The sequence below is a fragment of the Periplaneta americana genome, chromosome 10 (genome assembly GCF_040183065.1).
Source record: "Periplaneta americana isolate PAMFEO1 chromosome 10, P.americana_PAMFEO1_priV1, whole genome shotgun sequence".
NCBI classification, from domain to species: Eukaryota; Metazoa; Arthropoda; class Insecta; order Blattodea; family Blattidae; genus Periplaneta; species Periplaneta americana.
Window position 1 is genome coordinate 30817952 of NC_091126.1, and position 17813 is coordinate 30835764.

General features: G+C 34.0%; 1 protein-coding gene across 1 annotated transcript in view; it reads right to left on the bottom strand.

Annotated features, from left to right (window-relative positions):
• Nucleotides 1-10794, bottom strand: part of LOC138707538 (vitellogenin-1) — a 66458-nt gene extending 55664 nt beyond the window's left edge. The window contains exons 1-4 of the mRNA XM_069837080.1: nucleotides 10670-10794; nucleotides 6779-6802; nucleotides 4844-4989; nucleotides 1464-1595 (exon numbers count right to left, since the gene is read on the bottom strand). Of these exons, the coding sequence (XP_069693181.1) occupies nucleotides 1464-1595; nucleotides 4844-4989; nucleotides 6779-6802; nucleotides 10670-10700 (333 nt within the window). The 5' untranslated portion in view covers nucleotides 10701-10794. The remainder of the gene's footprint in view (nucleotides 1-1463; nucleotides 1596-4843; nucleotides 4990-6778; nucleotides 6803-10669) is intronic.
• Between the last annotated feature and the right edge of the window lie 7019 nt (nucleotides 10795-17813).

The window sequence follows — 17813 nt, forward strand, 5'->3', positions numbered from 1 at the left end:
CGAGTGGGAAGGTTTAGAGCTACAATGATAGTACTGGAAGAAAAAGAAACAATTTAAGACTATATTAACTAGCATAACTCAAAACCATAAAAAATTGAGTTACAAAGTTAGTATTTGGGAGGGTCGAATTCATCGAAGGGAAGACCAAACTGAGTTATTATTGTAAGCCAATATGACACAAAGTAGCTAAAAGGCTCCATCGTCACGAGAAAATTGGCATTAGGAGCAGAAGAAGTGTCAGTACCCTACGTGCATGTCGCATTTACCAATAATAAAATACTCATCATATTCTCATCTATCAGAGTCTAAGTGAACTGCAGTGTCACTCTGCTGAAATTACTTCAATGATTTATATAATTAATATCTTCATTTCAAAGTGGTTATCACATAGCACACCTTGTGTGAAAATAACGAAATAATGTAAAAAAAATGGTCCAAGTCGACCTGAGTATATTTGATCATCATCAGAAATCCACCGTTTCTCGTCGAGAATTGTATTTGTTCTCCAAACTTAGAAAGGTTAAGAAAATAATTCCGCAAACTTCACGCCCAAATATAAGCAGAAGTAACACCACAGTCTAGTATATAGTCATGAAGCTCAATACGTAGGAAATATGCATCCACTGCCAGTTGAACTTTAGTTGCTAGCCACCAGGATCGCTACTATCGCCTCATCACAGACAATTCGAAATAGTACCGGCTAAGTCTATTGTTTCTAGTACTCTCACAAGCAAACGTTCTGATGGGGGCAGATAAAGTTTTTTTTTTCTTCCATCATGTTAATAATGTCAAAAGAAGTGCTTTTACAAATTTTGGCCACTCGACCGCAATTACGAGGGCCGTAAAAAATAAGTTCGCCAGAAGCTGCTAACAGAAAAAAAAACACAGTTTCATTAGACAAATTTATTGGAACAAACACATGCTTTCCATTGGAATTGAGACATTACTCATATCATGGGATCGACAGAGAGAGGTGCAGACGCAGTCAAACTCTGGTTCCGATCCCAGATGGCCGACTTCTACGACACAAAAATGGATCCTATGGTATGACAAATGTCTCAATTCCAGTGGGGGATATGCTGACAAATAGCGCAACAATTGCTGTATCTGTTTCAATAAATATTTCTATGCAATTGTGCTTTTTTTCTATAAACAGTCCCAGGGAAAATCACTTTCTGGACGGCCTCGTAATTGCGGTCGAGTGGCCAAAATTTGTATAAGCACTTCTTTTGACATTATTAACATGGTGGAAGAAAAAAAAATAACTTTTTTATCTGGCACCATCAGAACGTTTGCTTGTCAGTTGCTAACCGCTTGGAGCATTGTATCGCGAGAAATGCAAAAAATCACCCCAAGCTTCATGACTATGTACTAGACTGTGGTAACACAATTAGAAACTCGTATAAATTCGAAAATGAGAAATTTATTAAGAGTAGTTTAAATTAACGTGATTGTTAACTTACATGTCCATTTTGTAGGATAATTGCGAAGGCATCTTTTAGTGCTGAGAGTTGCTGCCAATCGTGGATTTGAATTTCCTGATCCCAGCCACTTGGCAGTTCCTTGTTGATTTGTGAATGCTCAACTTCGACTAGCTGCAGCAGAAATAATAATTATTATTTATTATAAGAATATGTTCCAAAGACCCTAAAAGCAAGTTACATAATTATACAATTTAACGTCCAGAAAATCCAGCACTGAAATAAATGAATTCCAGACAATCTCAATTTCTATTTCAAACAAGCCCTACTCTGAAAACGTTCTTACACGGGAATACAAAATATTAGGTATATCTGAAGAGTGTGTAATCGTACGTAAGACAAAAAAAAAACAGTTTCACCTATAAATTTCAAATTTCGTTGATACAATGTGTTAGCTCTGTGAGTATATGACACAAATTTTGAAAATATTGCTTAAAAATGTAGAAGTTTAAAATTTCAGCCCTAGCCCTGTTTAAGGGGGGACACTATACTGAAATTTCCAAATTCCATATTTTTACGGGTTCACAATAATGAAATCAATAACTACCATACTTATGAAGCTAGATTAACCAAGTTTTGATCAGCGGTATATCTGATTAATAATGACAAATGTACAAAATTTCATCCATCTATACAGTGGAACCTCTATTATCCGTGGTAATGAAAGGGGTGGAGTGAACGGTTAATCGAAAAAATCGAATAATCCGTACCATAAAAAGTTTTCATAAACTAAGTACATTTTCGTAATTTCCTTCACGGTCTTTTCTTTTAATACGCTAGGTAGTGGATCAGAAGTTCACTAATTTGTCTGTTTTTTTTACAATTCATGTTTGATTTTCCGATAAGTCAGTTATTAAATCATTATTTATTGTACACCGTGTTCCGCTTATAAGTATAACAAAATAAATAGCTATAACTTCTGAATTAATACAAGTATATAGTTGAAACCAACTGCTACAAAGAATGAAAACTGGGAATTTTTGTTACCTTATGTTCCATAAACCTCAACATGGCTTCCATTGGTGGCACGGGAAATATCCAACCGGTATTCAACCTCGACCCAAGTGTTATGAAGCATCTGTGGTGTAACATTGTTGACAGCAGCATAAATTCTTTCTTGTAAGTCTGCCAAATCACGTACTGGCGTCCTGTAGACCTGGTCCTTAACAAACCCCCACAGGAAAAAATCAGGTGGTGTTAGATCTGGTGATCTGGCAGGCCATGTGATGTACGGTGATCCTCTTCCGATCCATCTTGCAGGGAATTGTTCGTCTAAGAATGTGCGAACCATGTTGGCAAAGTGTGGTGGAGCCCCATCTTGCTGGAAAATTGCTCCATCTGGGAGTTGTGGCACAGCATACAGTTGCAACATATCCAGGTACGTGTTTGCAGTGACTGTCTTTTCAGCAAAGAAATAGGGACCAATGATTCTGTCACGCATGATCCCACACCAAACATTCCATTTAGGGGAATCCCGTTGGTGTTCAATTACGACACTTGGATTTTCCGACCCCCAGATGCGACAATTGTGTCGGTTTACTTTTCCACTGACGTGGAAGGTTGCCTCATCTGAGAAACAGACTCGAGTTAGAAATGTGTCGTCATCGTCCACTTTATCCAACATTGTTTCTGCAAAGCGTTTTCGTTCCAGTTTATTATTCGGCGTAATCATCTGATGAAGTTGCAGCTTGTACGCTCGCAAACGCAACTGTATGCACTGTTGTTGGTGGGATGTTCAACTGCACACTAGCCTGTCGAATGGATTTCCGCGGGCTTCTCTGAAATGCCTCGCGAATGCGTTCGACATTTTCGTCAGACACTTTACGCTTGGAATGTTTACCTGCATTAGACAACAAACTTCCTGTTTCTCTGAGCTGCCTATCCCATTTCATTATTGAGACGTACGTCGGTACAGCTTCCCTCGGTCTAAGATTGTACTGACGGCGAAACAAGCGCTGTACACGAATTATGGATCTATGTTCTGCTAATGACAGCACACAAAAGGCTTTCTGCTGTGGCGTCCACATGCTGACTGACTAAAGATACGATACGAATTCTCTTATTTAATGATCTGCGCATGCGTGAGTCTTCTAAAAATAAGTAACAACAATGGATTAAAACTTCCCAATTTCCTCTTTACAATGGTACCAATCTTAACCCATTTGCATGCATTGTTATGAAATTATAACTATTTCTTTTATTATACTTATAAGCGGAACACGGTGTATTTAAGTGTGGTTTTCAACGACGGATTTTTAATGGTCAAGGAAACTCCTTGTGACAACTGTCTGTGGAAAGATAGGAATAGCAGAGGTCTCATGTTGTAGATTTACAAATCTTATACAGTTTATATTTTGTTTTTCATTAGCCTAAATCGCGCCCAGTTGTAATTCCTATCTTGTATTGTGATGTGAGATGAACCACATTTTCTCTTTTCCTAAACCACTCAATTACTTTCACTTTTTTCCGTAGTACAACACGTTTTATTTTGATACTTGTAGAAGACATTTTACACAGAAATTAAACAGTACGGCCACTCGAAGAGGAGACCGTAATGCGTAAGGCTAAAGATTTGTAAAAAAAAACAATATTTAGAAAAAATTCGTACTAATATAATGTACAATACTTGATATTTTTTTCTGCGAGAGAGAAAGACAGTCGGATAATACACCAATCGGTTAATATGGTGACGGATAATCGGGGTTTTACTGTAATTTGTGGTTCGTATTTTATTAATATTTTATTAAAATATTGAATCGCTTTATATTGCGCCACAACGTACATTATTCTTAACTGATATTCACTTATACACATGGGATCAAAACTTACTATAGGGTTTTGCTGTAAAATTAATCAGTGAATTACTTGAATTTTTTTATTATGAAGTAATAAAAAATAAAAATATTAATAATCATCAAAAGTCCCTAGTAATTTACGGATTCACTGTACAAAAAAAACCAATACTAATGTTTGTTCCAATGTATATAAATAATCATGTAAGTGAATATCAGTTAAAATAATGTAAATTGTGTCGAGTTTTTATATAAAGCGATACAATGTTTTATTAAGATATTCATAAATGCAAACCACTTATCATAGATGGATATACATATTTTATTATTAACTAGATACACCAATGATAAAAGTTATTTGAATTTAGCTTACAAACATGGAAGTGAATTCAGTATAGAGTCCCTTTAAAATAAGACCTGCAAGTAAGAACCGAAACTTCAGACACACAAAACCTGAAGGTAAGTTTTACAATCCATAAATTAATTTTCACAATCCAATGGAAGTGGAAAGTTGAAATAAAATGTAAATTTAATAGATACGTATTTCAGTCGGTTCATGCTTAAACTTACCTGTGCATGCAGTTCCTCGCGAGTTTTAGGTTGAATGATCAACCTTGCCCGCATTAGAATTCCTGCATACTGGTTTGAGATCTGGTGAAGAGCGGTGAAAGCTCGACTTTCTACTTTGTACACATATTGACGGTTGGGATCCCATTCTGCAACAAGATTCGAATGAAGTACTTTTACCAATTTCTAGCACAATAATTAATAATAGATCCCTATTAGAAACAACAACAACCAAATTTCTTGGCGTAAAAATCGATAATGTGTTAAATTGGAAAAATCATATTAAAGAAATTACCCCCAAACTAAATTCAGCTTGTTTTGCTATTAGATCTATGCAAAATATAGTAAATACCAATACCTTAAAAACAATATACTTTGCATACTTCCACTCGGTAATGAGTTTTGGAATAATATTCTGGGGAAATTACACAGATAGTAACAATATATTTCTATTACAAAAAAGAGTAATTAGAATAATAGTAGGTGCCAAATCTAGGGAATCGTGTAGGGCTATTTTCAAAAAACTACAAATAATGCCCATGGCTTGTCAGTATATCTTTTCATTATTAATTTTCCTCGTATGTAATCGTGAAAACCTTGTAACTAATTCAACAGTTCATAGCATAAATACACGTCAAAAAATGACTTTCATACTCCATCGGCAAGTCTATCGTGCTATCAAAAAGGAGTGCGTTATATGGCAGTAAAAATTTTTAATAGCCTCCCTATCGATATAAAAAATGAAACTCAAAACATAAAATTATTTAGGGCCAAATTAAAGAAGTACCTCATTTCTCACGCCTTCTATTCTGTAGGTGAATTCATGACATTCAATAACACTTCATGAAATTGATACTAAAACTTTGTGTTGTACTAGTAGACTATATTGTAAATCTCGTCTATATATATTTCATCTAGACTGTGACTATAAATTAAGATGTTATAATAGTATTAAGCTTTTTGACTTGTTCCATATTCTAGCTGTAAGCATGTATGAATACCATGGAATGTTAATAAATACAATACAATACAACCGAACTGTGTGTAGTCCTATGTGCGGAGAGGGTGCATTAATGTCCATCCCCATGTAGATCATAGGGTCCTTAACATAGACTGCCCCTGCGTTCGCGGAATCACAACAATTTAATGGGATTGTAACAGTGCGGTTAGTCACTAAGAGAGGAGTTTGTCTTTACTTAATGGGAAAGACTTACAGGAATGACCAAATTATCATTTTTTTATTTTTTACCTAAAAATACTTCACTTGAGCGAAATTTCAAGGTCGTCAGGAAGAAAGTAATCGCTTTTTCGCCATTTTTAAATAGCCGCTGCGCTCCAGTCCTTTCACTCTGTGCTCAAACTTCTCCGTTGAATATCCGGAGTTTATTTATTTTCCATTTTTCAACATTTAATATGTCACATCTCGAACAATTGTAGAGATAATTGAATAACATTTTCAGGGCATATTCTCACATTACATATGAATAATTCTGTGAGAGGAAATTGTCAAATTGCAATTTAAAGAGTCAGTTAAAAGTTCTGTTCACACAAATACAAAATAAAAATATAAATTTAAATTTCTAAAAAGATTACACAAATTTGATCAGCAGTCTTTTAGTTTTCATTTAAAACATGATTTGTGAGTCTGTGATACTTTCGAGAGCAGATATATCATTTTCTTTATAATACTGCATCTTTTACATTTTTTATGTCTGTGACTGTGTGAAAAATGTATTTAAAAGGCTTCATACATTGATATGAAATTATGTTAGGGAAATAGAGGCTCTACTTGGAATAACACGAAAAAACAGATTTCCTGTAGGTTCTTCACCTTAAGGGAACTCGTTTGTTAACTTTTCTAATTTTTGGGGGTTGTTAACCATTACAACTCAGTTGATTACTTTAACTACAATACTACTTCTAAGTCTAACATCTTACCTTGAAGAGAGGTCACTCCCGCGACTGTAAAACAAAAGAAAGAACTACTTAAGTATATTTAATCCACAGAAAACATTTATATAATGAATACGCAAAATATATATTTGTTATATCTTTGATCATTCCATCTGTTGGGTCTTAATATTGAATTCAATTCATCAAGACGATAAAGTATGAACTAGAGACCAATAGTGGAACAGATCAATGTGGAATCAAGGCTCTTGCTGAGCCACCGATTTACTTCAGTATTTATCCATTTCTTTGTCTATAATACGAAAAACTCAATTACAATAGGCAGTGCAAAGTCATAAGTCGTGATGTATGCCACAAAATATGAAGCAAAAAAAAAAAGGAGAGAAATTCAAATATAAATATAAGATGTAAAATGTAAAAGTGAAAATTTAATAGTAAAGAAAAATAGCAATACTATTTTAAATCAACTATATTCAGTACTTTAAAAAGAAAAGATTGTATTTAATATAACAAATTCAAGCCAACGGGACAGCTTAGCTTAGGCGGCAGCGCGTTTGCCTACTGATCCGGAATTGTGCTTGATTCGCACTCATGATCCAGTATTTGGTACAGCGTCTTTAAATAACCAAGTAAAATATATAGAAAATGCTGAAGTCTTGAGCCGGTATTTCAAATAAATGAATTTAGAACTTTATTAACAATGGGGAATTTTTTATGTGATGAGGATTTGGTTTTCGTAGTGCAATAATTGGCGATTTCTCAAGTTTCATGTTCGAGCGTTAAGTTGGATTTGCGACATTATTTCGCTATTATCCAGTAGACTGTTGAATACTTTATACAATAAAAGTTGCTGAGTAAGTAATCTACGATATACAATAGAGATTAAATTAAATTCAGTAGACTGATGTATGAAATTTTTATATAAGGCCGAATAATTATATTCTTTAAAGTAAAGGTATTTTGAATTTATTTGAATTTATTTTTTTTTTTCAAATTTATTACTATTAGATTTACAACTGGGATAACAAATTACCGAGGCATATTCCATTTAGAGCGTACATTACAATTAGAATTAAGTGTCGAAGTCGAAATATTTTGTAATTTGTTTTAGTTTCTAATAACAAATACCAGATTTTTTAAGAATTATTTCTTATATTAAATCTTAATATATCTTAACGCGGTCAATATATTGCAGGTGAATTTTCCCTGGAACTATATGATTCAGTAATAAGTTTTTTTTCTGCTTGGCATAACATTACAACTCTACTTAACTTCCTAAGAAAAACATGCTTAAATTTTCACCTTCCTTAAAAATTTCAGTGCCTTTGGTTGAGTTTCAACACAAAAATCTCAGCTGGAACGGCAAGCATTAACAATACGAACGACTAGATGACTAGAGAGCACTTTCAGGAATTCAGAAACTTTAAAGCAACGAGGAAGCGTAAAATCTACTGAACATTAAAATACAATACAGCAGCCCACCTTTTTTTCTCTCTATCTGAAGTTTTGGACGTAAACGTTTGAATTTTCTAAGACAAATTGACGAAACTCTGATGAACATAATGTGAAAATTATAATATTATAGTGACCATAAAACAATTTTAATAAAATATTTTCGGCAAAGTCTTGTGAAATAGAAAAAACTGTAAGCACTAAGATGAAGTGCTAATTTTTGTCAAATTAATCGCAGGATTTGAATGAATTTTCAAACAACTCACAAACATCACTTGATTTGTACACTAAAATCAGTTTCCTATGTTATTCTGAGACAGAGGTATGATTTTATTATTTGGGAAATTAATGTTATTTACTTTTTTGAAAGTGCAAAAGAATATATCTCCTTACCAGACTAACAAAGGAAAATTATCCTAATTACCAAATTAAATATTGTCTATTGACTGTAAAAATTTCATTCAAATTTTTCCACTAGTTTATGAGAAAAATTGACACAATCTCAGTGTGTTCAGTTTTTATTTTTCACAAGAATTTTAAAAATATACTTATTTACTTATTACTTTTAGAGAACCCGGAGGTTCATTGCCGCCCTAACTTTAGCTCGCCACCGGTCTCATCCTCAGCAAGATTAATTCAGTCTCTACCATCACATCCCACCTCCCTCAAATCCATTTTAATATTATCTTCCCATCCACGTTTCGGCCTCCCCAAAAGTCTTTTTCACTCCAGCCTCCAAACTAACGCTCTATAATTACATTTCTGGATTCGCCCATACGTGCTACATGCCATGAACTTCTCAAAAATCTGGATTTAATGTTCCTAATTATGTCGAGTGAAGAATAAATTACGTACAGTTCTGCGTTCTGTAACTTTCTCCATTCTCTTGTAACTTCATACCTCTTTGCCCTCAAATATTTTCCTAAGCACCTTATTCTCAAACACTCTTAACCTGTGTTCTTCTCTCAAGAAGAAACCATACAGAAGAACTGGTAATATAACTGGCTTATAATTTCTAACTGGAGAACAAAAATTTCTCAACCGAACAATAACAGGCATTTCCTATATTTATTCTGCGTTTAATTTCCTCCCGAGTGTCATTTATATTCGTTACTGTTTGCTCCAAATTATTTGAATTTTTCCGCCTCTTCAAAGAATAAGTTTCCAATTTTCATATTTACATTTCTTACAATGTTCTGGTTACGAGACAATCATATATACTTTGTCTTTTCGGGATTTACTTCCAAACGTATCTCTTTACATGCTTCAAGTAAAATTCCCGTGTTTTCCCTAATAGTTCGTGGATTTTCCCCTAACATATTCACGTCATCCGCATAGAAAAGTAGCTAATGTAACCCGTTTTATTTTAAATCCTCTCTGTTATTCTGGATTTTCCTAATGACATATTCTAAGGCAAACTTAATAAAGGTGATAGTGTATCTCCTTGCTTTAGCCCGCCGTGAATTAGAAAATCATCCGACAGAATCTGGCCTATACGGTCTCTGTTGTACGTTTCACTGAGAGACATATTATTCGAACTTGTTTTTGGGAACACCACATTCAATGAGAATGTTTTATAAAACTTCTCTCTTAAGCAAGTTATATTGTTCTTGAAATTATTACATGTTCATTAGAATATTAAAACTGAGAGGTTATGTTCATCAGTGTTTCCTTAATCTTCCTTTAAAATGTCAAATGATTAGCTTTAAAAGTTTATGAGATACAGAACAGGAAGTAGGCTGCTGTATGTTATTTTTATTTTATTTTATTTTATAGTAGATTTACATTTGCCAGTTACCTTAAATCTTAATGGCAAAACTATGCATTTTGTTTTAAACCCTCCATGTTATTCTGGATTTTCCTAATGACGTATTCTAGGGCAAACTTAAAAAGTAAAGGTGATAGTGTATCTCCTTGCTTTAGCCCGCAGTGAATTAGAAAAGCATCCGACAGAATCTGGCCTATACGGACTCTGTTGTACGTTTCACTGAGACACATATTATTCGAACTAGTTTCTTGGGAATGCCACATTCAATAAGAATATTTTACAAAATTTATCTCTCAAGGAATCATATTGTTATCGAAATTATTACATGTTCATTATAATATTAATAATGAGAGGTTATGTTCATCAGTGTTTCCTTAATCTTTCTTAAAAATATCAAATGATTAGCTTGAAAAGTTGATGAGATACAGAGCAGGAAGTAGGCTGCTGTATTTTATTTTATATTTTATTTTATTTTATAGTACATTACATTTGCCAGTTACCTTAAATCTTAATGGCAAAATTATGTATTCAATCTAAAATAACGTTTAATAAAAGTATATGCAGCTACATTTCATTTATTGTGTTAATTAGTAAGCGAATAAGCACGATATTTGAAAATTATATCACGAATTGCCAAGAGTATGAAACGAACTAAATTCAGAATTGTCGGAAAGTATGCAGTTAACTGGGGCACTCACCTAGCAGGCAGCACAGAAAACCCTTCCACATGACGCCGCCGTGGATGAAGCTGCTGTGGCAGTGTCAAGGGCAGGGGAAGGTTTTTATAGAGTCTTGCACGAGCCCTTGGTGCAGCAGGATCACGAGGTCGCACGCGGAGCCTTTATCAAGAGAAATAGCTGTGTTCTGCAAGTTTGGACGTCTCCGCTGATGCAAATAAACGGGGTAGCAACAACATGAGCTTGCAAACACTTTTATTTTGAGTCACAATCTTCGTATAATACTGCACAGGGCACAGTTCAAAGTATGTTGCAGAAAGCTAATTTTAACAAAGAAATAGTTCTTTTCTCTATTCTGATCGTATACTTAGGAAACAAAACACAAATATTTGTTATTTATGTAGATATTAATTTTTTGGTCGTACAGAATTATCTGTGATGGTTACCATTTGTAGGACCAAAAAATTAATCTCTACATAAAAGGCAAAGAGAAAATCTAGACAGACACAAACAAAATACGCCCAAAATTACATTAAACAGTAGAAATTAAGAACAACGCATAATAAACTTCTTAGACATCACGATAACAAGAGCACACAAACGCACTTACGTTCAAAATTCATACAGTAATCACTAGCTACCTGAAGACTGAAGTTAAAGTCACATTGAGTATATAGTACGCCGAACACAGGTAATGCAACGGATAAGGATATAAACAAACAGGTCGTCGCTGCGTGTTCGTGGAGTACAGTCAACTCCCGACATACACATGCTTGAACAGTGATGTTCATTTTTGTCAAGATTTTTGCAATGAATATTAATTTGCATTCGTAAATTACGGAACTTGAAATGATTTTATATTGCAAGAAATTCTTTCAATGGCACAAGACATTATTGGTGCATGATATAGTACAAGATATTCCTATTGTCTGCTATTTTTTCGTGTTTCATTAGGATATTGCATGTCGCTCATTACTGAAAACCCACTAATTTTCTGTGTACTTCTCTAGAAATTCTCTAAATTGTAGATTATTTAATTTATTAATTGGGATGTTGGCACTGAACATCATGGTAGGCTACACAAATCCATGCTAAAAGTCGAGTTATTATCTTCATAATTTTCAGATTGTGATGGTACTGGTTCTTTTTGATCACGTTCAACACAATTTGTGTGCATTTTGGTATTGCAGTGTCTTTCAGTGCAGTGTATTTGTCACGTTCGTTTATTTTACACAATTTATATTTAATGTTATCTATATTGACAGTGAAAATATTAGTTCAAATATCCTCAACTATGCCCTGCAATATTACACGCTTCAGCGTCTTACCTAAGGAACTTTACCTCTGCAATGAACCTTTAATCAGCCACAAAGATGTAGTTATTTAAGTAATACGGCTAGTAAGAGCAGTGATCGATAAGACTACTCACTATGACTGTATCCCGATTTTGATTTTCTAGAGAAAGAGGGCAGAGGATGCGTAACTATTTTGTATACGAACGTACCTGTACCTGCGCTGTGAGTCACATATACTTCGAATCAGGCAACTTCATTCCAGTTTATAGGTAGCTGAAATACGGAGCTTAGTAATCACTCTACAGTGTTTAGGGGGATACTGTGTTGAAATTTATATCTCAGAAACCTATGCATATTTTCATTTCATTTTTTACCACAAACAACTCTCATAGTCTTACTTACGTGTTGAAATTTTTAGAGTGGTTGATTGAGAAATGTGTCGTTAAAATATTTTCATATAAATTAAGGTCGATATAAAATCTTGGGAATCATTTTCGAAGTGTATCTGAAATTGTGATAGGGTTACCATCCATCCGGCAAAAGGAAGACATGTCCTTTTTTTTTAATAATTTTATCCTGGCCGGCAGGCATTTTAAAAATAATTGAAATGTCCGGAATTTCGCATTTCAACTAGAATTAAATACGAATGTTGAATAATGTGCGATATTATACATAGAATATCTAAACAAATGGTGAAAATCTATGAAAGAATTTAACTGCTTTCAATAGTTGAAGCTGGAGCACATAAAAAACATAAAATATGATTACTTATTGATATGCAATGAATTCTTACACTTTAAAAATGTCACTATTCATGATTCTAAGCTATTTTATCAATTTTGTTCTGCAACGTACAAAGATATGCCAATCAAGTTAATTTGGACAAAGATTTAAGTTTAGATAAACAATGGTGCAAATTCTTCAATTCCAATAGCTCTGCGACCACTAAAACTTTTTTTCAGAACTCTTACAATATATGTCAAGTCTATTTATTTATCCCAAGTCACAATGGAAGTGTTGAGAAAGTATTTTCTCTAATATCTGCTCAATGGACAAAAGAACGAAATCGCATGCTAACGGAGACAGTCAGAGGTATCATCATGGTGAAATATAATTTTAACTACATGTCCATAGTTACTTGGTAGGCCTACAATATAGAAGTTTGTCTCTTCAGACTCTTGTGCACAAAGTGGGCTCCACCGATAAATAGGGTACAGATGTAATACTGATCCAGCAACTAATGAGAAAACTAAGATGAGCCATTGTTTTTACCTTTACTTAATTTTGTTCACACTAATTTTTAAAAAGTTCTCCTTTATTCAGCAATGTCCTCGTATTTTAGATTCCGTGTCCTCCTATAGAATTTCTCCTCATGGTAACCCTAAATTGTGATGACATGTTTTATGCTAAAAAAATAGAGACAACATGAGTCTATGTACTCCTTGATTATTGTTGGTTAACATCATTTTCTTAGAAAGAAACAAACATTTTTCTTTAATTATAGTACAAATATTAGAACTGAAAATTACACAGCAAGTTTGGTAGCTATTTCGAAAGGTTCAAGATAGAAACAGAAGGTGGAAATATTTGTGCATGTGATGACTCCCTGCAAACAGTCCAACATTTGTTATTTGAGTGTCAAAAATTTGAACTGCAACGTCTTGAACTAGTTTGTCGATTAGACAGGTGCGATACCAAATACTCCCCACCAATACAAGTGTTCCGAAATAAATGCTGTTATCAAGATTTTATGAGATATGTAAATTACGTTCACAAAAGTTATAATCTGAACACATGATAAAATTTGTATATATCCACTGAATTATTATTATTATTTTTTCAATAATATTTTTCCCTTATATATTTTGCTATAAATATTTAAATTAATAGTTGATAGAAATAAATTAGGATAATAATCTAAAACAGATTCCGATAAATGTGTTGCATAAAATTTAGAAACTGCTTGTAACAGCACTGTTTAACGGAAAATTGTGTAACGTCTTCAGAGATATCAACCCACAGAAATTTAAACTACATTCTTGTGAATATTAGGATTAGTTATTTGCTTAGGTTATAATATAGTGTACATTTCATGAAACTTGTTAATTGAAATATAAGATTGTGTTTTGGTATTTAATTTCATCTCATTGCATTTCATTCATTCATGTGTATAAATTATAAAACTTTGTAGAGATTTGCTGAATTTATAGATTTGTAAAATTGTATTAATTCCATAATTGAAACGTAAGATTAATTCCATAGGAGAATTCATTAATCAAAATCATATTATTATTATTATTATTATTATTATTATTATTATTGTTATTATTATGTATTTATAACCCTAACATACCTATCTCAGATAAAATGGTTTCTCTGTAAAATTGGTGTATAATAAATAAAAACTAAAATAATGATATCTCCGATCTGCTGTTAGACCAAACAAAATGAATACCAGAGTTGATGCATAAAATAATATTGAACTTGTGTACCAAATTTTATGCGTCTAGTCCAAGGCAATAAAGAATCAAATGAGTCTCAGTATTGAAAAATGAGAAAAATTAAAAGGCTGGGGGTGTGGCCCTTGAGCAGTGCACACATTTAAAAATGCCTGTAATAACAGGTGTTGTAGTTGCGCCAGGTCACCAAACTTACCATAAAAAAGCACGAAGAATATTTAAATGTAAAAAAAAAAATACATTTAATAAATATGGCCATAATTCACCACAGTACCCACGTAACACATATAAACATCTGTAATCACTCCACAGAACACAAACATGCAGTATCCACAGTAAACAGAATAAACGTTCTTATGAATCAACAAGACTATAACGAAAAAAATACACACTATTAAATACAAAGCAGAGGAGAATGGATACAACCCCAACATAATAAGAAAGACTAAACACGAACAAAGAAACACAACACAAACAAAGGAACACAATAAGTACCGGTATATCACACTAACGTACGAAAGTGATATGTACAATATTGACTCGACATTCAAGAAATTAAAATACAGGGACATCATTTTATTTTTACTTCAATTTTTATTGTACCTGAGTTTTTGAATGTACTTCACTCCCACCCCTTCTACTAATGAAGTTCAATCGTCCTCCACACAGATCCAAGACCGCATATACAGTCATAGTAGTCTTACGCTCATAGTAAACAGTACGTTCCAAAAATATGTTCGCGTTTTCCAGTGACGAAAGAGCTTTCAATATTGAATCATTTTCGCACAGGTACTGTCGTCCATTTCCCCACGTTGTATCCCGGTTTCCCCCACCAGCTTTTATTCGCCAGCTAGTGGCTGGGCTGTCTTAGCTCTTTTCTGAGAACATTAATTTCTGTTAGGAATTGGACGTCTACGTAATATTATACCCATACAATTGTTTAAAATAACCGCTATACTGGAGAATTCCCACGGTATCATTGAACCGTGCCGTTACGTTTAGCGCCAAATTTTACTAAATACACAATCTCGCCAACATAAGAACACGATGTTGGTGTGTGGCGTCATTAGAGAGAGAAATTTGTTTATTTTCTTTCTGTGCCCCCTTCGTTCTGAACATTACTGAGAGATAGCACCACTGTTAGCTACAAGGTATATTTGCGCAAATATATTGCAAGTAGATTACGTGACTTAAGCACAGGAACGCCATTTCGTAATTTCATTTAAGAAACTAGCCAAACGAATTATCTTTGCATCAAAAACGGATGCTCCCTGGACCAAATTATCGTATTTTATAATTGTTTGAAACTTATTACATGACTTAGATGAGAGTTTCGAGACAAAACAGTTTTGCTATCTTTGTTTTTTTTTTATTAAATGTTAAGCACCACTGTTAGGTACAAGGTGTATTTGCGCAAATATTGCGGGTAAATTATGACGAGTGGCTTAGATGAGAGGCTCGCGACAGAAACAGTTTTGCTGTAGCGCATGCGCGGACCTCTCATGCAGTGGAAGCGTGATCCTTGAAATTATTTTCGCGTGTACATTGAAGATTAAATGATTGAGATCCCTTCTTGTTCCGGTTACAGACCTTGGATATACGAAGGTTAGGTTTGGTTAGTTTAGGTTTTTATTAGCCAAGTCCGCGCATGCGCAGACAGGCAATATCCTGTCGCGAGCCGCATGTGATAAGTGATATGAGGTCGAGGAATGGGAGAAGGTTAGGTTAGGTTGGGTTAGGTTAAGTTTGGTTGGGTTGGGTAAGGTTAGGTTAGGATAGGTTAGGTTGGGTTAGGATAGGATAGGTTAGGTTGGGTTAGGTTAGGTTGGGTTAGGATAGGTTAGGTTAGGATAGGATAGGATAGGATAGGTTAGGATAGGATAGGTTGGGTTAGATTAGGATAGGTTAGGTTAGGATAGGTTAGGTTAGGATAGGTTAGGTTGGGTTAGGTTAGTTTAGAATAAATTAGGTTGGGTTAGGATAGGTTAGGTTAGGATAGGTTAGGTTAGGATAGGTTAGGTTAGGATAGGTTAGGTTAGATTAGCTTTGGTTAAAAAATAATAGGCCTATAATGAAAGCGGTGAATAATTTCATGGTCCTTAAATTTTTTTTTCGTAAAAGGCTAAGTATTTTTCTATAGGCCAGAAATAAAACAGCAACGCCGTCATAATTACGTACTTTACGCTTTGGCGAACATTAACCGGAAATTTACTTTCCGTCATTTTAATTGTATTCCGTGAAACACACCTTTATCCTGTTAATTTCCTTGTGATAACCTAGTTTATTATCTTATTACATCTTCATTTTCTTTTAATGCATTCAAAAAACCGCCGTTGTACTACATAAAACCTTGAACTTGACTAATGGAGTGAATTATTTAAGAATATAGTCGCGAATTTGACTACCACCATTTCGATTATATTTTGTTTGATACGGCTCGGTACGGCCCGGTGACTAGTGGCCAGCGAGTAGAGTCGACTATCGATATTGGTCTGCCGTGCGTATTATCCAGTTGTTCCAAAATAACTTAAATAAAAGGGCCTCGTTAAGTAATTAACTGTCACGTGATTTCCTCCCTTTCTACGACCCTACGACATAACCATTTGGACGGACAGTAGATAGCATGTTTGAGTAATTTTATCTTTTCGGATCGGGCAGAAGTGAAGATTGAATTTACAGTACGTAAGGTACTTTTTTATAGAGTAGGTACAGAATTATTTCAACATGAGTTACTAGTACGAAAAACGAAACTGGTAATTGGGATTAGGTACAATAGTCTATAGCGCCATAATATGCACATTAGAACTGAAGCGTGTATCGAAATGAACGGCCACCATTTTAAAAAATGTGTTTAAATATCCATATTATGATTATTTTTCAATTTAACTTCTTTCTCTAAATTGTACGCTCATGTGCTGTAGACAGTATAATTAATATACACTGTATAATGAATACCTCCACATGGACAGCTCAGTTCGTGAGTAAAAACACTAATTGTTAATACTGTGCTGTATTTTGATTAAACAAAAACCTGATGAAAATGATCAAACTCAAAAGCGCAATATTTCCTACTTTACGTAAATGGATGAAATACTTTTCTCCCCTCCTATACCTAGTAAAGTGATTTGTTTGTATATTACGTCAGTATCATCGAACTCCAGTCGTGGAAGGAGGTAGCAACGGCGTTGATCCAGAGGTATAGGCAAGTTAATATTAAAAATATTAGTAAAAATAAAATGATGTCCCTGTACAACATTGCACACAGAACAAAAGAACACTACAAAGAGCACCTCAAAACACAGACAAGAGACACAAATACAACCTAACAGATACAAGAACATGCAATAGTTGTAATGTCTTCTGCATTTCATAAACTGGACGATATTTTCAAACAAGATACAAGGAACATAC